The sequence below is a fragment of the Aquila chrysaetos genome, chromosome 20 (assembly GCF_900496995.4).
Source record: "Aquila chrysaetos chrysaetos chromosome 20, bAquChr1.4, whole genome shotgun sequence".
Lineage (NCBI taxonomy): Eukaryota > Metazoa > Chordata > Aves > Accipitriformes > Accipitridae > Aquila > Aquila chrysaetos.
Genome location: NC_044023.1, coordinates 11,940,462 through 11,963,592, shown reverse-complemented (window position 1 = coordinate 11,963,592; position 23,131 = coordinate 11,940,462). Strand labels below are relative to the sequence as shown.

Below are 23,131 nucleotides of genomic sequence, written 5' to 3'. Positions count from 1 at the left end.
AGTCAGAGTGTGTGCTCCAGGCGAGTGCTCTTCCCTTCAGCAGACTGATCCTGCCTCTGTGGCACTGTGGTATAGCCACAGCATACAGGAAGGAGAGGTAAAAGCCAACCTTCAGTTGGGTAAACTGAAGGGCACAGCAGCCCCTCTGTAAGTCAAGCCAGTGTGATGACATCTTAAGGGATGTTTGTGTGTTTCCTTAGAGAGAAAATTGAGGTTAGCCTATTGTTTATTAAAAAGCAAGAAGATTTTAAAGGTGGTTTGACAGTCACAGCCAGATTCCATTTCATCTCCCCAAATCCCTCCTCTCATTTCAGCTGGATACAGAAATGACTTATTTCCTCTTTCACTTCTAGTCCTATTCAATAGGCCAGTTGGGAGCTTTTAAACAGCTGCCCTGTCCTGTGAAGAGGTGGCTTGCCTTGTGGAAAAGGGATAAAATGGTTCTTGGTCGGCTAATGTAGAAAATACTTTGGGGTTCTTTTAGAATCGTTTAGAAATCTGAAACTGCTCTTATTCACAGCAGTTTGGGAGAGAGATGGCAGATGTTCTTTCCTCAGATTTTTTTTTTTTTTCTGCTGTTGAGCGAAACTCCCCCATCTGCCTTGTCCAGGGCTGTTGCATAGAATCCTCTGCTGAGCTGAACAGAGCAAGCTTTGCCACTTTGACTTGGAACTGTTTTCTGAGGGAACAGTGGGGTCAGCAACTAGGAAACTCATTTCATCTGTGTGTCCTCCTGGCTAGCTCTTTTCCAGTGGCCTTGGAAAGGTAACACTGCAGTATTATTCCCTGTTGCTGAAATCACCCCATTCTGCTCCTTACAGAGGTGAAACATCTTTTGCAAGGTCAGCGTTACCTCCACATGTCGCCTTTGTGGGTACTAGCAGCTGGAGAGCTTGCAGCCAGTGCGGGAGCTCCCATGCTGGTTTTGGTACTCTCTCTGCCTTTGTTCCCTCTCCCCCCTCCACCTACCTCTCCCACTTTCTCTTCTTTCTCGCCCCTCCTCTGTCTGATCTGGGGAGGGTTTTTCCTCCCATGCTCACAGCCCTGCCGTTTCCCCGAAGGCTGGCTGCCCTCTTTAGCATGCAGAGCCTCATCTCCTCCAGGTTACGCAGAGGTGCCGCAAAAATAGAAATGAGAGACAAACGCCCCATTGAAGCAGCTGGCGAGCCCTGGCTCCGTTCCCTGCTCCCTCCCATCTACAGTCGCAGGGCTTTATTCGTTTGTGTTTCTTTATTCCTATCGCTTGATCTGCCTTTTAGAATACAGATTTGGGAGTCTGATGGCTGATAGAAGTCATCTAATCCTGTTCCCTGTCCTAGGAGGAAAGTGGCTAGCCACTGATGTCTTGGGCGTTAGATTTCCTCTCTCGGCTGTGCTTTCCTGCCTCCCAGCTCAGCTCGTGCTTTGATTCTTTCTTTGCCTTGGAGTCGACAGCTGCATTGAGCTCCTTTATGAGATGCTTGGGAGAGAGGGGGAAGGTGGCAAATCTTGGGTCTGCTGTTTGGCACCCGAAGCCTTTGAGTTTTTGCTGCTGGTGCAAAAGGTATGAAGTGGCGTCAGGATGCTGTCTGGAGAGGTACTGATTTGTACACTGGTGCCTTGTGGCATTCAGCTGGTGCTGGCGTGAGGCTTCCCCCAGGCCAGTCTCTGCATCCTGTGCCTGTGGATCAGGCCCCAAGGTGTTGTCTTACTCCAGATCCACCCCTGGAGAAACCTCGCTTGCTCAGGCTGTGTCTATTAATGACTCATTCTTAGGGATGAGGTGGTGTAGTTTTATCTTGGGCTAAGGAGAGCATGGCATCCCAGTAAACAAGATAATGCAGCTTAGGGGGTTTTAACTGGGTAAACACTTCAGAGTTAAATGAGGGTAAACAAACTCTCAGGGTCTGAGCTTCCCATATGGATGGGATTAGCTCTCTGGTGTCCAGGTTCAACTGTGAGATGTCTGTTGCAGAGGTGATGGGACGGGCTGTGGCTGAGCTCTGGAGGTGGCCCAAACGAGGTGTAACCGATGGAAACAGAGAGGCTTGAGCCAGTCTTTGGAGCTGGTGCAGAGTTACATTTTGAGGCTTTGCCTAGCTGGCTGGAAGACCTGGTATGTGTATTGTGGCACCTTGGCTTTCCAGCCACACTACATCAGCCACATCTCTGCTAATGGGAGTCGAAGGAAACTGAGGCATTGGGGTGGATAAAGAGCTGATGTAGAATCCAGGCAGTCAGTTGCAGTCCCAGCTACACCAAATTTTCCATGTGGCCTTGGACCTGCTGTGGTCTCTCCCCATCCTTCTGCTCCCCTTTTCTTGATAACTTTGAAAATAATTTTCCTATTCTCCCCCTTGCTGCTCTCTGTCATGTTTGCTTAAGCTGTAAGCTCCTCAAGACAAGTGCTCTCTCCACTGGGCTGCACGGGGCTCAGCAGTGCTCTCTGTCAGTGATGCAGGTGTCTTGTGTTAGCCTGGGGAAGACCAGTCTAGACACCGTCACATTGGAGCCTGGTGAGCACCACTGAATCGGCACAGGGACTGGCCTGGCCAGGTCTCTCTGGATCCATGCTCATGCACAAGAGGTGTGCGAACTCTTATTTCCAGCTGTGGACTTCACTGTGTGTGCACAGCTCACAGGGAGTCAGCCCATCCCCAGGGATGTCCAGAGGTGTTTTGGTTGGCTCCGTGATGCTGCAGTAGCTTCCTTCCCCGTTGATACTCTGCCCGTGTTGCCGTTCCCTTTTTGTTGCACTGGCCTCAGCCGATCTTGGCTTGGATCAATAGAACAAAATAAATGAGATTGAGAAGTGCTGAAGCCTGGCCCAAGTGTATATGGGAAAGAGTAACCAATATTGGATTTTGCTCAGTTCGGAGAATAGCGGAGGAAGGTTGAGAGGCTCAGAGCAGGCAGAAGGCTTGAGAAATGCATTTCTGGCTTCCAATGTTCCAAGGACAGGTTTGGTAATTAGCCTGGCAAGTGAGCAGCAACCCCCAAACTTTTTGTGTGAACAAGCCAATGTTTTCAGGGAAAGCACCAGGGCCAACCCATCTGCTATTGCCCCATAGCTCATCTTGGCATTTGCCCTGATTTGAATTTGTCCTTCTGGGATATGGAGTCGTAGGACATAGTGGTGGGAAGGAACCTCAGGAGGTTGCCTACTCTGTGCCCTTGCCTGAAGGCAGTTCAGCTCTGCTTAAATCATTTCAGGCCACGTGTATCCAGATCTGCGTGCAGCATCCAGGTGATGTCTCAGCAGTGCTTTGTAAAATATTTCTAATACTTCAGGCCTGTGCAAGCGTTTTCACATCTGCATTCCAGTGATATCTCAGGACTCTTTCTAATACAGGAGTTTCTCCTCTTAAGACATTTCTAATGGATGGTGTCCTATCTTGTATCAGAAATGTTTGGTGCTAGTTCTCAAGGTGGTGACATCACTTTGTACTATTTCTTTTCATAATATTTCTGTTATTTCCAGTGTCAAGATCACCTAGCTGTACCTACAGTCTTTCTGTGCAGCAAGGATGTCTCCTTGCTTTGTGTCCTTGGCTAATTTCATTATCAAGTTCCTAATTTTTGTTCCAAGGTCACTTAGGAAAATGTTAAAGAGCAGCAGATCCAAGGACAGACCTTGAGGAATTCCACTAATAGCCTCCCTCCAGCACAAGCCTCTGTCATTTTTCATATAGCCAATGCCTTACAGTTGCCTTACAGTTTTCCTTCTAATCGGTGTCTTTTCTTGCCTCTCTTGTAATTCTGTGTGAGGCACTATATCAGATATTTTACTGAAGTCCAGATGGATTAGATCTGCTGCATTTCCCTTGTCTAGAAAATCAGTTATCAAAGAAAAATACCAAATTAGTCTTCATTTCAGCTTATTCAATTAGTTCAGTGACTAGTTCATTAAGAACTGAGAAACTGAGTATGAGCTGAGAAAGCAGGAAAACTTGTCCTTTTTTCTTCTAATCTATGAATAAAAATCAGCTGTGAGAGGATGAGATCTTCTAGTTTTAATGTGCTGAAGAACAGAGGGCTAGGAAGCAATTGATTCAGTTCACCCAAATTAGTTACTTTGCTTGCTTAACAAAACTGTTTTAAATGTAAAACATGTTTTGGTAATCTTAGTTTTTCCTTATGTCTCCGTATTTGTCATGGTATTTATCGGTTGAATAAAGCCAAGTTCCCAGTGCTGTTTTCCTGCATTTTGATTGAAGTTCAATACGCATGTGAATGTACCTTGACACAAATCACAATTAAAAGTCTCATCCAGGAATCAATAAGTGTCAGTCAAACCTTCTAATAGATAAAATGGAAATAACAAGGATATAATTGTTGAAAGAAAAGTGTAAAATGCAACCTGCCTCCCTGCTTAGCATTAGGTAGATGTTTGCTGTTGGTACATTTTAATTCTTACCTGAGACAGTCAGCCCTTGCTTATGAAAACAAAAAATGTGAATGCAAAATGAAGTTCAAATCAATGACTTAAAAATAGATTTCCAGCCTGCTGATTTAAAACATGATTAATATTGGTGATGTAAATAATACTGGTTTAAATCAGTCCCCCTACATATATTATAGTTGCAGATCAGGAGCACTAGGTTGAAATCTTGCCTGGGCGGCAGTCGGATAGGAACCTGTCATTGACTTCACAGGGCCAGAATTTCGTGGTTTAAGCATAAGACATTCCACCTCCTCTCCAGGATGGGTGATTAAAAAGGCACTCCATCCTTTCAAAGAGGCAAAAACCCTCAGAGAGGGTGAACAATCGCTGCCCCTTTGAAGAGACTGCCCCAGGCTGGATGGCTGTTTGGCACTGACTCCTCCTGGATGTGAATGCTCCTCTGCATGGTTGTGGATGTTTCCCAAAATACCCTGATTTTCATCATCAGCTGAGAGCAAAGCCCATCTGAGGGGCAGGTTACCCCGAAGGCAGGTGTGTGCAGCAGGTTGGTTTGGCAGGGGCAGGCTGCAAGGAGAAGACAAACCCAGTGGGTGTTAGTCCTGTCTCTGATATGGGTTCACTGTCGTTATACAGGGATCTTGTGCCTCTGCCTTGCCTCCTCGGAAGAGCCAACCGCCGATGGCCTCACATCAACTTCCCTGCTGGAGTTTGCCATGATGTCCCACCTGGAGGCCATGAATTCCCACGAACAAACCAGCCCGGAGGCTACTGAGCCTGATCTTGCCCCTGGCTCTCTGCATGCTGCCCCGGGATCGGGCTTTGCCAGCGAGGAGAATGAGGAGTCCAAGATCTTACAACCCCCGCAGTACTTCTGGGAAGATGGGGGAGAGCTCAATGACTCCAGCCTGGACTTGGGACCAGCAACAGGTAGGTTATTTTTACCCCATTCTTCCTCCTCACTCTGCAAGGACTCGGGGGAGGTGGAAGGATGCAGGGATCCGTCTTCCTGCTTTGACACAACTCTCGCTAAGAGGACCTGAGATTAAATGTCAGCTCTATTTTCTCACCTCAGTGCCTGATGTGTCCCTAGTGAACCCTGAGCAAGCACAGGCTTTAGAAACTAAGTTACAGCTGAGCCTTTATTCCTCAGCTGCTATGAGCTGGGAAAAGTATTGCTTCCACCTAGTTTCCCATTGCCTCGTGCCCTTCTTTCTCTCTCTCTCATTCCCCCTTTTATACTCTCTTCTCTCTCCCTTCTTTCTGTTGCTGTCAATGAAGCACAACCTAAAAGTCTGAAGACCCCTGTTCAGAGATCAAGACCATCTTGGGGTTTGAGTCAAAGCTGGGTTCCCTGGGCCAAATTCTGGATTCCTCACTCTGTGACTTCAGTGGGGATTTGGCCTGAGAGAAGACAGCAGGTTTTCTTCCTTGGGCAGCTGTCCTGTTGCTTACCCTGTCCTGCCTGTTTCCTTGTGAGTCATGGCCAAGATAAGTTTCATTAGCATTTGAGCTTGCTTTCCTCTGTGGAGTGTTTTTTGAGACCACCGAGTCCCCTCAGCGGTTGCCTCCCAAGCCCCTCATTGGCTTTGAGATGCTGTCAGGGATAGGGATGGGAGGAAGGAGGAGGAGCATTGCAGGGTTTCCAGTAGCTTAGGAGATTATTTCACATGTTCCTGCTCTTAAGTGTCATGTGGGGCATATATTAAGTGTTACCCAGGGGCCAGGCTTCAGCTTTATCCCTCCTCCCTTACCCAGTATCGCTGCCTCCCTCTCAGCAAGTCTGACTGAGGTCTGCAATTAGAAAGCACAAGTCTTATTTTATCTTCGCTCCTATTTCTGTGACCTCAAAGAAGACCTGTGCTTGCACAGGGCTGAGGGCTGCCGCAGTGCTATGGCTCAGGCTGCCCACTGGGGCACAGTGCATGCTATGCGGGGCAAGGGCCATCCCAGCTTAGGTCTCCAAAGCCCTTTGCTCACTAACATTGCCGCTAAGCTCCTCTGGCCATGCTCTTGTGGCCCTGTGGCTCGTGTGGCCCCTGGGGCACTTGCAGCTCTGGCCGTGGGGAAGCTGTGCAGATGCCGCCTCTGCAGTGATGCTGGGGGCAGATGGTGCGTGTTCCTACCAGCGCATCCCTGGGACATGCTCTGGCTTAGCCGCTCTCACGCACTGGCAGTGTGCTCAGCGGCGCTTTTATTTGTGTGCCAGCAGGCACCTGCATGTACTCACAGATCTGGACGTGACTTGGAGAACAGCATGTGCTTGTGCATTGAGAGTGAGATGCAGTGGGTACCGAACCCAGCCTTGCCTCTTGCACGTGCCTCACCCCATTTGTATGCAGAACACACTCCTCTCTCTTTCCGTTCTTGCCTGCAGTGCTTTCCTCCATGAACAGATGTGCTCTTTCAACTGTCCTTTACACGTATCCTGCCCTATCCACTGCCCAGCTAACCACTTCTGTGCTTCCAAGCACTGTTTTTTCCCCTGGCTGTTGCTGTGTCCAGAGCTCATGTCTTGGTGGCATTTCAGAACCTTGGTGAATAGAACAGTTTGAATTATTCAAGAGCTGGGAGTGCATTTCTACTTAAAATTTAATTAGAAACCTGCTGTGTGTCATTTTACAATAAGGGATATTGTAATAGCATCCCTAAATTGGGCAGCCTTCTCCTGTCATGCAAAGCCTGTGCGTGAGATGCACACAACCAGTGGATCTTACATGCTGCGTGCATGTGAGAGCTGCCATGTGATACCTTGTGGAACTTTGCGATGACATCTGTTGGGTTATTTTCAACGTATAAATCCATTAAACAGTTTCAAACTGCTGCTGTTTAAAAAAAAAAAAGTTTATGGTATAAGTTTTCCTTATGTGGGATTTCTCTCCAAATGACAGTGAAGTGTAACCCAACGTAGTTGGTAGTTCTGTCCCAGGCATAGATTTGAGACTGTATCAGTCAAGGCACAAAACAAGATTGTTATACTACTGGAGAGAGAAAATCCCCTGCTGTGAAAGGAGACCTGTGCTGGCTTCTTTCTGTGTTTGGTGTAAAGATATTGGGCCTGGAACTGGTGGTCTTGCAGACAGGCCAAATCTGCTGAGATTTCAAAGCTGTAGTAGTCATCTCTTTTTTTTTTTTTTTTTTTTTTTTTTTATGTCCTTCTGAAGTCTGTGTGGAGAGACTCCTCTGCCTTTGTGTGACTTTGAGGCTGCAAGTGATAAAAAGTAATAACAATCTGCAGCTGCTGCTTTTTTTTTTTTTTCAAGTGCACTCAAACATCCTTTAAAAATATTTCTGGAAAGCATGTGGCATCTAGGGTCACCTGTTAGTCCATTAGAAAGTGAGAACAAACTCCCACTGGCAGAGCACAGCTCAGCCTGGGGCTCTGATTCTTCTGAATAATGTGCTTTTGCTGATTTATGCTATGGAACAGTAAATCTATATTGACATCAGTGAGCGCCAGCCTGTTGGAAGGACCCTGAGATTTGTCTCATTCTGTCTGAGCGTGCACAGAACTGCACACTTGCATGTGTGCTAACCCATGCACAGCTGCTACCCAGTGGAGCTGCATCTGGAAGAGATGGATTAGGTCTGGTGGGAATGTGGATGCCATATCCTTACAGAAGGAAGCAGTGTGTGACTCATACTTCAGCCAAGAGGCAAGTCAGTGGAGCTGTGAACCTGTTACTTCTGCATCCCACTGCCTTCAGGCTTTCAGGGAACCTAGAAGCTTCTAAGGTTGTAGTTTGGGTTTGGCTGCTTTGTTTCAGCATACTTCAGTATCAAATTGGCCTGAGCTACAGATCAGCCCTGAAGATAGAGTGGACCTGCAGGGACTCGCATCTGGCTCTTCTTGTCCTCCTTTCACTTCTTCCCACCTTCCCCATCTTGTTTTGCCTGGAGGCTTCCAATCCCCCTTGTTTCCTACTGTCACACTGGATTTCCTGGGCAAGAGATTCAACATCTCTTCTAGCTTTAGAGCTAGAAGATGGGAGTCCTTAGGGCTGCAGGTCCCTTTGAGTCCCTGATTTTTAGTGAAAGAGTTATATGGAGTGTTTCCTGGTTTGCACCTCTCCATGTTCTCCTTTGGCTCAGTCAGAACGCAGTGCCTCATGTGTTCCCCTTCCAGGAAGGCTCTAGGTTGAGGCAGCCTAATCATTAATTGTTGGGAAGTGTGACCTCCCAAAAACTGATGCAAGACTTGTGAATGTCTGGTGAATGAAGGCACTTAGTCCCTTTCCTCCCTTGCCCAACAGCTGAACTTCCGAGAATTGGAGTGCATCATCACATCTTCCAGGGTGATGGTGGGCTGGCAAAAAGCTTGCTTCGTTACAGCCAGGGTCTGCTCTTTTAGCTCCAAGGTTGTGCCTTTGAAGACGAAGGCATGACTGTGCTGGGAGCTACCAAATCTAGTCTTATAGGTTGGTGATTTACTAGGATGGCATGTGGTGCTTTGGAGGGGAGGGAATTGTAATCTTTTAATTATTCATAGTAATTAGCAGAAGGGATTCCCAGGAGAGCTAGGATGAGGGATAGCAGGACAGACAAGTTAGAAAGACTGCATTCAAAGAAAAATAAGTTTTCTGACCAGCTAATGGGATAAAATATCTTCCATCCCCAACTCTTCTCTGATAGCAAGATTCACTTCCTTCCATGATGAATTACTTGCCTCTGGCCAGAGAGATCCCAGTCTCTCTCAGCCTTACTGAAATCTGCTGCCTCTTCATCCAGACTGACAGCAAATCTGTAGTTCTTAATACCATCTTCAACCCAAGTATTAACGAAATGAAGCACCTGGTAAAGACTGTCTACATAAGAAGCTTAGCGCTGAGCAGCCCCCTGCCTGAGCTCAGCTCCCGGGATGCCTCTTGTTTATGCCCTGCTTTAGTGTACACTGACATGTTAGGTGATCTATCTTGGGACAAGCCATCTTGACCAAGACATTGCTGGCAAAGGCTGACCTGTGACAAAGAGGGTTTCTCTGTGCATAGTGTTATTCTGGTGCAGCTATCCCCAACCGAATCTGCATATGGGTGAGGGTGGTTTATTCTAGCCTTATTGCAGGTCATACAGTGAGCAGGAAAAAGGCATGTGGGGCTATTTGGGAACAGCTGCAGCACTTAGTGCCCAGTCTCTACCTGAAGAAAATTCCAAGCATTATGAGACCTAACCGCTTTGCTACCCTGGGTCTGTCTTTTAACTATGGTCTCTTTTGTGTGTGTGGACCTGTCTTGGAGTCACAGATAGTAACTTCTCCTAGCTCTTCTGGAAGATTAGGATATTAGCCCAGCTGGCTCAATTCCAGCACCAGTAATTGCAATTTGCCTCTTTGAAATCCACCAGCAGTTTCAATGAGATGGACTGTGCCTTTTTGCAGTTAGCCTTACTGCTCTATACTGCAAAACATTGAGCAGATACCACCTCAGACCTGGCTACATTTTAAGCAGCGAGTAGAGCCCACCTTGCACTTCCCAAAGTTGGCAGGTGCTTTAGTATGAATGGTGCTATCAGGCTGTGTTGTTGTGGTGGGAGCCCAGGAATGTTCTTGTCTTTATTACAGTGCCTTCTAGTTATCAGTAATTCAATCACTGGTTAACATGATCTTCCAGTTTAATCCAATAAAGACCTTATGGTCAGGTTATGTGTACTAAAAACAATGAGGGTCACCCTTTTTCTGAGCTGTCACAGTTGCTTTAAACAGCTAATAGTGGCAAATACAGGGTAGGCAACCTTGCAGGGCAGTAACTGAAACCAGTTCTTCTGAATGAAGAAGCAGAAATGTGATGAATTAAATGTCTGGCTGGGGAGTCATGCTGTGGCACAGTGCCAAGTCTTGGCCCATCTAGTGTCAGGGAAGTTTCAGTATTGATTTTGCAGGAAGCAGGCCATTGCCTAAATGGTGGCTCTTGCAGAGGTTTGGAGCTCATGTTCACCTCTCCCAGGGCAAATCGTCTCCCCGGGCGAAGGAAATGAATCTGTGCGACCCAGGCCTGAGTCTGCTGGGAGATGCAAAGGGCAGGACTTGGAGTGGCAGGAGGGCTGTGCAAGATGGTTTCTTTAGAAAATAGTGCCTGAGGGTTTTTGCAAGAGAGGTTGGAAGGGAAAAGGTGCAGGTGGGAGGGCAAAGACAGCTAGATGCTGCAATGTGAGTAATATTGCTACTGATGGAAAGCATTAAGGGGCGTAGCTAAGGATGTGGCGGCAAAGAGGTGAGGTGGAGGTGTGGAATTTCATATCAGTGAACTAGACTCCCAAGGGGATGGTGTGACTGAGAAGATTTGGCAGAGTACGTGACATGGAGCTGTGGCTGCTCGCTGCACTCAACTGGTCCATCCCTGATAGACTGTTTGGCCAGAGATGCTGGGCTGGGACAGTTTCGTGGCTCCAGCAGGCAGTTCTCCTGAGCTGTCCCTCTGTGATCAGGCTGGCTCCATCGTAGCTTGGCTGCTCTTGTTTGTGGCTGGAAGGGGTATGTGGCACTTGCCACCTCTGTGTGTGTCCACAAGTTTCTCCTGTGCTCCAACCTACTGCTGGTTTTGGTGGGAGACTTACAGAGCAGATCCTGGCAGGGAAGGAGCTGATGGTGTTTGCAGTTACTACCTCTTCTCTTCTCAGGCACCCTTCTCTTTGGCAGTGCTCTGCTTCCTCGCTGAAATTAGATGAGCTGATAAATGAGCCTGACAAATCTGGCATTGCAGCCACCTCCATAATACCTGTCTCCTTTAACAGAAGACCCTGCCCCACTTCAGCAGGAGCACTGGTCACCTGAGTCTGTCTGGCCTCTCTGTTCCATGGTTGCTGTTCCTCTCCACAAAAGCTGGTGGGGATGAGAGTGGATAGCACTGGCATAGGTAGGTGGGAAGATCTGTGGGTGCAATTCCATGTGCCCAGGGCATGGGAACCAGGTGTAGATCTGCTGAAGGTAAAGGACGGGAAGAAGATGCTGGGACCAGCTTAGTGGCTGGGATCATACCAAGGAGATGGACAGGGTGCAAAAATTCCTTCAACTCATAGAAGAGGTATATAAACTAAAAGAACGTATGAGTGCCTTAGAGACCTGATCTTTAGAAGTGGACAGATGCCCTTGGTAGTGAGACAGTAAAAGGTGATTCCAGACAGGAACTAAGTGTCTAGCTGGAAAGTCTGGAAGGAAGGATTGACTCACCAACCCTGAACCTCTGAACCTGGAAAGTGATTGAACCCCTTTGGGAACTGGGTTGTATCGAGAGCTCCTTGTTTTAAGGAGCACAAACCAGCACAACTCTGACCAAAATGCCTCAAGTTTCACTGTTCTCCATGCGTATCTGAATAACAGCCCTTGCAAGATTTGAGGAGAGTTGAGGTTATAATCAGTGGGGTCTTATGAACCAGAGGGGAGAAGGATGCTCCCAGCTTAGCCTGCAGGATAGTGGAGAGACTGGTGGCAAGTGAGGATGTTAACTCAATTAGTAGTGACTGTGAGGATTCCTGTGTCTGCTTCTACACTGTTGATTTGCTGGCCCAGAGAAACAGCTCAGGTTTCAGTCTTTGGCTGTCTTGTAAGACAGAAACCTGCTGGGAGAGAGTGGGATGGGTTCTCCCTGAACTTCCGTTGCCCCGGAAAGATGGCAGAGGTGGCAGTCCCTCCAGCATCTTTACATCTTGTTGGTGGAAAGGCGGCATGGCTGTGCCATGCAGGGCTTTCCCCCCCAGGAGCTAGCTAATCTATGACAGCACCTTAAGGAAAGGTCGAATGTGTCACTTCAAAGGCGAGCTGACAGGCCAGGAGCATTTCTAGCTCCCATGGGGCAAACCTCATTCTGCTTTTTCCCAGTTTGTTTTTCTGCTGTGCCCATCTGCCAGTTCTTGCTCTCCTCCAGGTGGAAAGAGGGGCAGGGAAGAGAGGAGTTGCAGAGGAATCAAGAATAACTGACAGTGTCTTTAGGCAAAGGAGATGGCAGATTGGATCATTGATCCTTGAAAATAACATCTCATCTGACAGGGTCTTGTTTAAAGGGGCAAAACCCTCATTTTTCACCCACAGCACGTCAGGGCAGGCAGGGTTCCCACGGAGGTTAGTGGTTTTGGTGCAAACCCTGAGTATCCCTGCAGCAGGAGGAGCGGCAGAGCCCTGGGAGATGCACTAAACCTTCACCATCTGTCTGAAGAGGGTCCTGACCTAATGTCCTCAATCCCATGGTCTGTGGCTGTTCTTGCCGTTACCCACTATCCATCTAGCAAGGCAGTGACTGTGTCTGCAGACACTGGGATGTGTAGCTGTTGGTAAGGGCCTTTGGGAAGACCAAGTGCCAGGCAGTGGAGGGGAGGTGGTTTTTTTTTGTCTGTCCTGCTGCTGATTCCTCTTACCAGTCTCCTTGGCCTCTGAGGGAGTATCACTAGGTAGGCTGTTGGGGTAGCAAAAATCTTCTAATCCTCAGGGTCCTTGGGTAGAATCTCAGTCAGGATGGGTGCTCTCTATTGAAACACAGCAGCAAAGCAGACATTGCTTCTGCCTGCAGTGGTCAGTAGATCTCAGTGGCCTGTTTGCAGTCAGAACTGGGAGACGGTCACCACTTCACGACCCTGAAGGTCAGCAGCTGGATCACGCTCATCTTTGGGCAGCATCTGAAGGGCGCTGCTGACAGCATGAAGGGAATAAGCTGTGGGTTAGGGAAGCCACTTGCCAGTTGAACAGGAGCATCTTTGTACCTCCTGCTTGGGGTGGAGGGAGCAGCGTGGTTTTCCGCTCAGGAGTGATGGGGAGGAGTGTGCAGGAGCAGCATGGGCAGTCCTGGTTGCCAGGGAATATCCAAGGCAATGGATGTGTTTGCTGACATGGCCCTCCCTGCCTGGGAGCTTGCATCCGCTCTGGCAACAGCAAGTGATGGATTGGAGTCAGGGATGCATGGAGATTCCTTGTGCAGATCTCCTCTGTAAGGCATCCAGACAGCTGCTGTGCACTGTGCTCCCTGGAGCATCTGCTTTGGCAGGCAGGAGAGGAGATGGGGGCCTTGGGGATTTCAGAGAGTCACTTACTTAATAACCATAGACAAGGCAGGGTGCTTGTTTCTGGCTGTGGAGGGATTGTCTTCCTTCCCTTTCTCAGTCAGAATATGTGCTGTGCTCATCCTGGGGAGAAAGGGAGTTAATTGGGATGCAAACTCCTGAAACAGACCTCCTCAGGTACAGGCAATTTCTCAAGAAAGGTGAAGGTTGATTTATGCCTGCTGGATTTACGCCTGCCGCTCTGAGCTTAACGTGTCTGATCTTACAGATGTTCTCCTTATCCTGGGATCCCAGCTCCTTTCTGGGCTTCCAGAAGAAACCACTGCCTGCTCTGACTTTATGTTTGTGAGATACAAATTCTTCAGCATCTATATTTGTCTAGCAACATCAGACACATTCATGGTCAGAGTCACAGAACAACCAGGGACTGAAGTTGGAAGGAGGGGAGTTAGATTCAGCTCCTGTTTCTGGCTTCTGTTTCCCTACAGCAAAGCCGTTCCTTAATGACATGGGAGCCTTATAATACAGATGTTTGTGGGATGACTTTGCTGTGAAGTGCTGTACAAACTGCAGTTGTGCATTTCAAAGATGCCCAGGTTGATTCAGGTTTTGGTGGTATTACTTGGGCGTACCAGGGAGTAGGATTTGGTTTGCTGTGTTTTTGTTTGTCTTCCCTAGTATTTCCCATTTAGCTTGTGGCTGGCTGCTGCTGCTGTCCCATATCTTTCTGAATCCCATCAGAAACAAATCTCTGGGTCTCAGCCTGATTTCTAACACTCATAATCTCGCCTTAAAGATGCCAGGTGTCAAAACTGTTATTTATTATTGTCTGAGAAAATGCCTCAGGACAGAAGGGAGCGGAGAGAATGAACATGTGAATTATCCTTAGGGAAAGTGGGTTCGCTGGGATGGGACAGGGAGCTGGGCAAGCGCGGGAGGTTGCACTGCACTTGTCAGATGGGATTGTTCTTTTCAGTGGCAGACTACCTGCTGTTAGAGGGTCTCTGCCATTTGACCCCATATGTGGCTAGACACATATAATGGGGCCAGCTCTCTGCCTTTCAGAGTTCATGGTTACTTGGGATGCGACATGAAGTCTTTTGGATTTCTTTTTAGATTACAGCTTTCCTGCTGCGTCTCAGAAGGCCCTGCTGAAAGGGAATGGGACACATGTGAAAGACAACTGGGAAACAGCTACTGTCCAGCCGCCGGCAGAATTTGTTGAGCCTGACTTGCACACGCCTTTCTCCAGCACGCTGGAGGAAGAGGAGGGGCTGCTCCCTATAGACCACTCAAGAGGAGGAGTGGAGAGTCTCCAGACCTCCAGGCCAGAGGTTACATCTTCTGAACCAGTGGGCCAAGAGGACTCCTTCACCCTTCTGTTTTCCACAGCCTCTGCCAGGCCAGGTATCATGACCAAGGCGGCCATAGGAGGGCAAGAAGAGGATTCTATTCCTCCAGGCTTAGACCTTGGGAGCAGCATGGGACCAGGTCTTCTGCCTGTGTCCTCTATTTTTTCTACTACTGTTGCTGCAAGGTCTCCCAGTGTTTCAGAAGAGCCCTTTGAGGTGACAGCCGGGGACACATGGGCTGTTGGGGGAGCAGATTCAGAGCTGACTGTGACTACCACAAAAGCAGAACTTGCAGAGACCACAGTGGAGGCTGGTGGGGAAGAGCATTCGTCCAGAGAGGAGGTCGCAGAGACCACGGTGGGTTGGGAGATGCTGGAGCCCACGGTGCTAACTGAAATGGAGCAGACAGTGGAAACGCCTGTGGGGACACCCTCTCCTGGAAGCAGCTCCCCAGGCACCCAGTCTCTTTCTGGGAGTGAGCAGCATTCCACTTCTTCTGCATCTCCGTGGGACAGGGCTGATGAGCCTGCGCTGGATCCCATTTGGAATGACACCAAGTCAGCCACTGAGACTGTGGCAGCAGAGAGGAGCTTGTCACCGCAGGCTGGTGATGCCCACATGGCCATGCTGCCAACAGAGCTGCCCTGGGACTCAGCACAGGTAGCGCTGGGAGCAGGGAGTGGGTGGGAGGTTGCAGTGGAGAAATTTGGGTACTTCTTTTTTGGGGGGTGTTTAACCCCTTAACCTTACCCACATCCCTAAGTCTGGTGGAAGTAGCTTTTTCTGTTCACCCAGCCAAAACTGAATTTTGGGGACAGTTTTTTTCATAGCACTTCTTAAGGGTATCCATCATTGGTGAAAGCCCTGCCCCCTCACATCTTCCCCAGCAAACTGCTGCACAAAATCCTGCTTCTAATAAACACCTGCCCTCTGGGGCATGCACAGCAGCAAAAGCTCCTTGTTTCCTCAGCCTGCATTATTGGAAGTGTCAGGACAAAAACGGCCCCAAGGATTTCTGGAAAGGGAGTGAGAAGGAAGTGCTATTTTTGCTGCTGCTGCTGCTGCTGCCTGCAGGGACCAGATGCAGAGCAGGTGGAGCAGGGTAGAGTGATCTGTGAGGATGTTGGTCTAGGAGAGCCCGTGGGAGAGGAGGAGGTGTGAGGTGAACTGCAGTTCCTGAATCCAGCAAACTGGCAGCTGGTTAAGGGAAAATAGGTAGCAGGAGCTGACTGGTGAGAAAGTACCAAGGAAACCTTTTAATTTTCCTTTCTACCCCATGGTACTCAGGAGCCCGAGCAAGTGACTTAGTCCCTCTGTGTGTCTGATCCAGCCTGTGATGTGCTGCCCTGTCACCAGTTCTTTTAAGGATCACAGAGGCTCCTGGTTGGGTTCTGTGTTGAGTGCTGATCACATAGTGAACAAGGCTGCAGGCTAGAGAACTTTCCACTGAGTACCCGAGAGTCCTCCTGGGGTCTAGGTAGAGGTGGAAGGTAAGCTGGGCTGTGGCAAGCTGGCGCAGTAACCTTGTCCCTACCTCATGTGCTAGCACTGAAATGGTGATTCCTCCTTAGTACAGAGAGTTAGAGGACAGCTTTAGCCTTTGAGAAGCGCTTCTTGGGGGTATGGCCCAGCCCCTTGCTCCTGTCCCTTGTGTACCCCGTGCTTGCAGCAGGAGAGCTGCATTCACTACTCGAACCTAGCTGTCTTTGTCTTGTCTCTACAGGTGATCTGCAAAGACTGGAGCAACCTTGCGGGGAAAAACTACATCATCCTGAATATGTCGGATAACATTGACTGTGTAAGTCAGTCTAAGGAGATTTGATGGCATGGGGCGAATAGTGCTTAAAGAAGTGGAGGCAGGCAGAGTTCTTCCTGTCTGTGTTCACTACAAAACATTTTAAAAGCCCTAAATCTCAATACATTGCACCTCTTAATGGTAGGAAACGTGGCAGGATTGAAGTGCAATTCTCCTTCCCTCTCTTCCTTTTCCTTCCCCTCCTTCCAGGATATAGTAACATTCCTCTGATGGCTCAGAGGAATAGACTCCCCATTTGCAGCGTGAATGGTTCAGTGTCAAACAACTGTCACTAAATCTTCCTTAAGTGCCTCTTCTCCCCACCCTGTTACCTTGTGTGTTATCTGGGTCTGTTAACGAGCCACGCTCTTCAAATCCAATGCCTGTCCATCCATCCCCATAAAGCTGCAGTTAATTCATGAGCCCAGAGCCCCTTGTGGATCCCTGGTAAAAGGGCTCGTTCGCCTCTGCTGGGCCTTTTATCAGGCACTTTAAAACCAGTTGTGAAAGGCCTGGGGTCAAGGTGCCTTTCATAATTCTAAGAAATGATTACAAGCCTGACAGCCCGAGACCGAAATGTTTCATCAGGGAACTGTATTCTGGCCTCGCGTGTCTGCACTCTTGCTTTCTGCAGCTCCTGCTCTGGGCAGAGCTGGCTGGTTTTGTTACTGCAGGGTGGCTGTGTGGCACTGACCTATTTCCACTACTTGTGAGTTGTTGGGTTTTTTTTTTTTTTTGTGTGTGTGTGTGTTTTGGTTTTTTTGAGGTGAACTTTTTGGGGACAGGGAAAACAGGGGAATTCCTATACACAATAAAGCATGCTGACTGCTTTAAGGGTAGATGAAAAGTCAGTCTCTTTCCTCCTGATTTAGGCAAACCAGTTTGCTCTTTGGAAGGTTTGAAGTATCTCTGCTACAGTTCACAAGTGCAACTCAGGAAATCAGTCCTTGAAAACCAGAGTCCTGATGCCCTGTTTCCTCCGTGTCTTAGTCCCCATTGCTCTTTATCCCATCTGTGTGGAGTTTAAATGCTGGTTAATTTTGTAATACATAGTAGCTTCCTTCCTGTGGTCACTTGCACATGTGTTGTTTAAACCACTGTAAGGGTGAGAACTGAAAAGCAGATGTGCAGATGTCTCTTAACCAAATTGTGTCTTTACTGTGGAATCCTCAGTTCTACCTTGCTGGAGGACGACAGTGCCCTGGGATAGGCAGGGCTGAACTGTTTTTCTACTTGATTTCATGTTTCAAAACATATTTCCCAGCGAATGATTTGTGCTGTCCTCCCCCTTATTCAAAGGGACACTTGTCAACATACATATTTAACATGAACATTGCTTCGTTCCCTGCCTCCCATTACCACTTTGCATGGCTGAAGCTGGAATCAAGCTCTTCTCCTTTCCACTGATATTGATGCAGTTTGTTTCCTACCCATGGTAATCGGCTTAGTTTGGGCAACTCACCTACCCTCTGCCTGTCCCTTTTGTTTTCTAGTTTCTGTATCTGAGCCCTGTGGTGTTTGGATTTCCAGGGTTGGGAGGGAGAGCCTGCATTGAAAGTGCTGTAGTTTAATTTAATGTCAATGGGGATTCCTCACATATTTCCTGTGTTTTGATGCCCTGATCTGGTGTGGTACTGAGTCCCACTGAAAAGCTGAGTGACAAGGAGGATGCTTAGGCCCTTCCAGAGGGTTGCACCTTGAGCTTTAATATTCTTCACAGCACCAGGCTTTTACCTGCTGCAGGGATGATGTCTGTATTGCTGGGTTAAGCTGGCAGCCCGTTTATCTTCCTAATGGGCTCTGGGCAAGGGAGTCACTTCAGTCTCTCTCTGGGCACATCTCCCACTCAATATACCTGGCAATTTTGCCTGAGTGAGGACTGCAGGATCTGACCCAACAGTGGTACCTGGCTATACATCGGGAGGTGACCTCTACCTCGGTGCATGTGCGTTCAAGCTCCTTCACAGCTCCCTTTTCTCCACCGTGGAGAATTTATCAGTGCTCTGCAACCTCTGCTTTCCGCATCATTAGAAACATCTCACCTCTGTCTTCCTCCTGCTCTTGGGCTCAGATGCTCCCCCTTCTTCCCCATCCCCCAAAACAGAGCCGCAGGCTGGCGGCAGGGCCGTGAACTGGAGCCGCAACAGAGCAGCATGGCGCTGCATCCTCATGCTGCTCCTCCTGCCTCCCCGTGCTGAAAGCCATAACCTGATGAGAGGAGGCACTGGCAGGCCCTTGTGATTCAGGCCCCAGTCATCGGTGTCTTTTCCAATTAGGCCGTTTTCGGCACAGGCCTGTGCCTGCCCTGAGCGCTTCGAACTGCCATGGCAACAAGAGCTCTCCATTTTATTAATCATCTATGTGGCCTTCAGGTTGGCATGGCAACCGGAGATAAGAATAGAAACACAGGAGTGAGAAAGCAGGAAAGGAGCCTGCTGAGGGATGGCTGGAGCATGTCAGGCTGAGCGGCACCCGCTGACCCAGTGCTGGCTGCGGGGAAGACCCTGGCTGCTTCCTTCTTGCCTTACATGATAATGTTGCTTCAGGATCCCTTTGTGCCAGGGGAGATGGGCTTGGCATGGTGTGGAGTGTACGGCAGCCACAGGAGCCAAGGAGGGTTGCTGTGTCAGGAGATGCGTGTGGGTCCAGCCTGGGGCACTGGGGATGTGCAGGGGAGCGTTGCACCAGGTTTAGCATTGCTGGCTTTTGGGCACGTCTGGTTCAGGTGTCTCGGCCATGCAGCCGTGCCAGCCCTGCAGTGCTACATCTGCCCTGTTCCCACCATATGCTCACCAATGTCCCTTTCCTGTGACAGGAGGAGTTTCGGCTGGAGCGGGGTCCTCAGCTGTTGGCACTGGTAGAGGATGCCTTCTCCAGACAGGCGGATGGGCTGCAGGACCGCTGGCTGATCTCTCTGAGCAAACCCAATGAGAACGACAAGCACTTGCTAATGACACTGGCAGGGGAACAGGGTAAGTGCTGGGAGAAGGAGCCTTCCCGTGATGGGGGTGTGTATTTAAGGGGCTCTCAAATGGCAGTGCTCAGCTATGTTGGAAGGAGCTTTTGCTCTCCAGTCCATTTCAATACCACCAGTTCCCAGTGTTCACTGGACTTGAGGGATGGAGGGGGACTGAGGACATACGACTCTTTTTCTTCGTATCTGCCTTCTGGCTTGTCCCTCACCACTTGCACGCAGCTCCATCTTCTGTGCTTTGCCTCCTGCTTTGCTCCCTCCCTGGATTGCCTTCACTAGAGCATCCATCAGCTTTCTCCTGATGCTTATATACTCTCCTCCATGGGCAGGCCACTGCAATGGCAGGACATGACAGCCTGCTCTTAGTTCACTTAACAATTTGTAAGTCTTGTCTGAGCTGGGCCAGTCCTGATGGTGCCCCCCCTGCATCCCCCAAGAAACAAAAGCTGACAGTGAAAGGTGGGCTGGGCTGGAACATTTTAGCATCTCTTTAATCCCCTTGTGGTAGGGGAGTGCTTTTCCTGTACTGCTTCTGCTGCCTGCTTTAGTGACAGAGGCCTCTAATGTTGACATTATGGCCTATATGAAAAAAAACCCAACAGTATTCTAAAATGCCCCCTAGTGATAGGAAAATAGAGCTTATATTTAAGTGGTATTTTCTGTATCAATGCCTTAAATCATTGCATCTCTCCCAAGCCCTTAGGCTGGACCATGTGCCAATGAAAAGGCTTTGGTAACCATTTGGCCTTCTAAACAGAAACCTTCATGCCATCATGAGAGGGGACATCCTGGAGAAGAAAACAGTTCTGAACTCCAGCAGCACAGCCAGGCTGGGAGATATCCCTGAGTTTAGAAGCCTCAGGAACCAAAGTATTTTCTGCTCTGAAGAATCGTGTTTTTTTTCAGTTCCTCTTTTTACTGCTGTGCAAGCAAAGGAAGAAATGGGCCTCAGCCTCTAAATCCTCCCTGACTGTTCCTGTTCTCCTGGCTTGGAGAGCATCCTGGGAGCTGTTAGGGAAGGAGGGTCCCAGAAAGGGGTGGCTCAGTATGGGCTGGTGGCTCCCTAGTTGAAGCTGTCTGCTGCTGGGAGTGGAGCTGTTACAGCACACCTCCTGCAGACTCTGCTATTGTGCCAGGCACACCACCTTGCCAGGGTGCTCTGCAGAGCAAAGCACACCTGCTAAAGGCTGTGATTGGTGAGCATGGAGCTCTGTGGAGACATCTTGAGCACTGCAGCTCAGGATCAGGTTGTGCTAGATGGGGAGGCTGGATCGGGCAGCATAGGCAACTGCCTCCATGACTTTTTGGACACTGCTGCTCACTCCCAGAGCAGACACAGATCCTGAGAGCTGTGGCTGTGGGGAGGGTGCACCTAGGTGCCTCTGGTATCAATTCATGCCTGGATTTTTTCCACTCTTTAAAGAACATTTGGAGGTATCCTTGGTTGTGGTCCTTGCATTCTTTCAGCCTCCTAACATAAAGTACCAATGAACAAAAATGTGCGTTCCCGTGTCTCCATTCTGTTGGGGATTTCACGGTGATGAGTACATATTATCTGAGCTAACTGAGCTGAAAGCAGCACTGATCTTTCTGTCTCCTTCTTTACAGGTGTCATCCCTACAAAAGATGTTCTCATGGCACTGGGGGATGTTAAGAGGAGCTTAGCTGAGGTAAAAGCCTGTCTGCCTGCATCCATTTAAGACTAGCTATACAATTAAAATAAGCACCTTGAAAACTGGGAGCATATCTCAGGCTAACCAAATGCTGAACCCACAGCAGGCAAACAGATGAGTCATACACTTGGCAAACTCCCTTCTCCCCTCTCTGGTAGTTGCCAGGCCATCAAATATCTGCTCCCATTAAGAGAGTAACTGTGGGTTATTCCCTCCCTGCTTTTCTGGCTTGGTTGTGAAGCTGCTTTTTGCACATTCATTTTGCTGGGATACTTGGCCTCATCCCTTCTACACTATTGCCTGTGGCGGTGTGGCTGCCACTGAGCCCCAGATTTGGCCCTGCTCACCTTACAGCTGATTCACGTACATTGGCTACTCTCAGTAGCTCAAGCTTTGCTGAAGGAGGTGGGAGATGTGCCTGTACTAGATGGGACACGTTCACACACCTTATTCCTGCAATCCCAGGGTCTGCATTTCACTCCTTTAGACAACTGCCTACACAAGGGCAAGCAGAGGACCAGAGGGGATGGATGCCAGGCTCTACTGCAGCTGCCTCTAGCCCTCACGTATTGCCCTCTAACAGGCAGCTTGGAAGAGGGTAGAGATGAGGACAAATGAGTCTCATGATCTCTGACTTTGCCCCTTAGGCCTATGGGATATGTAGGCGCTGAGGGCCTGATTCTGCTTGGGTTTTTTACACTACTGCAGTAATTCTGCTGACTTTAGCAGCAGAGTTGGGCCACTGCCTTGCTGGCTGTCTGCCTTGCTGGCTGTCTGCTGTCAGGTTTTTCCCTGACCTGACAAACTGGTGCAGTTAGACAAAGCAAATTAAGTGCTCAGTGCTGTATTGATTGGCTTACACCAGAGAAAGTGCGAAAAGCCAACCCTCTAGAAATTGTGTGACTGAAGTATCAGCAGCTAGAACTGTCCAGAAAGAAGGATTCACGTCGGTGCAAGGTTTGACTTCTTTGTGCAACTGTGACCCTATGTTAACGTGCATCCTACCAGAGCAGTGCCTCACCACCTGCCCCTAGCTCTATCAATAATGAAACACTGCTCGTTGCATTGACCTTGCGCTAGCACGAGCTTGGAAGGAGGAGGGAGGATATTCTCTTACACACGTCATACTTACTATCGAATTGATACATAACCTGCTTAAAATCTGCCAAGTCACTAGGACTGACATTGGCCTTTCTTTGCTGACAACCACAGCTAGGGCAGCTTTTTGGATCAGTAGGCAGCTGTCCACTTTCAAGACCTCGGAAAGACCACTATACTCTCTTAGGACCAGAGCTTTAATGTAAACCTATTTATTATGGTTTCATTCTCTGTCACACAGTCACCAAAGCCTCAGCACCCATCAATGGTCCGTAGTTTGTTTTGGATAGTCATAATGCTGGGCAGTTTCTCCCATGAAAGCCTCTTTGTCTTGCACATAGGTGTGATCCTTGTGCAGGTGATCAAAGTAAGATTGTGCCTACTTGCATTTGCTGATATGTCAGCTTTGATGGAAGATGGCGTTAAACTTAGTCATGTACCTTCTTGTCATGGAAGACAGTGTACATCCTGACTCCCCAACCCTGGCTTTTAGTTCCTTTGCCTACAGCGATGGTCCTGTATTTGGACCCTGGAAAGTCTGAACAGGATCCCACCTGACTGCAGGCCAGGGGATTTAGTGTACCCCTTTACTCCTTCCAGATTGGCATCCAGAATTATTCAACCACGACAAGCTGCCAGTCGCACCCCAACCAGACACGCAGCGATTATGGGAAACTCTTTGTGGTACTGGTGATCATTGGCTCCATCTGTGCCATCATCATTGTATTGGGGCTCATATACAACTGCTGGCAGAGACGCCTGCCCAAGATGAAGAACATGGTGAGTGAGCACTGGGCAGGTGCTGGGGGAAGGTGGCTGGACTCTTACCCCTTGGGAAGGAGGGGACTGGAAAGTTAAGAGGGAGATTGTTTTCCC

General features: G+C 48.8%; 1 protein-coding gene across 1 annotated transcript in view; it reads left to right on the top strand.

Annotated features, from left to right (window-relative positions):
* Window positions 1-23,131, top strand: part of PODXL2 (podocalyxin like 2) — a 33,713-nt gene that overhangs the window by 5,900 nt on the left and 4,682 nt on the right. Inside the window, exons 2-7 of the mRNA XM_029996240.1 lie at window positions 5,018-5,311; window positions 14,480-15,375; window positions 16,439-16,513; window positions 19,326-19,482; window positions 21,093-21,154; window positions 22,856-23,035. Of these exons, the coding sequence (XP_029852100.1) occupies window positions 5,018-5,311; window positions 14,480-15,375; window positions 16,439-16,513; window positions 19,326-19,482; window positions 21,093-21,154; window positions 22,856-23,035 (1,664 nt within the window). The remainder of the gene's footprint in view (window positions 1-5,017; window positions 5,312-14,479; window positions 15,376-16,438; window positions 16,514-19,325; window positions 19,483-21,092; window positions 21,155-22,855; window positions 23,036-23,131) is intronic.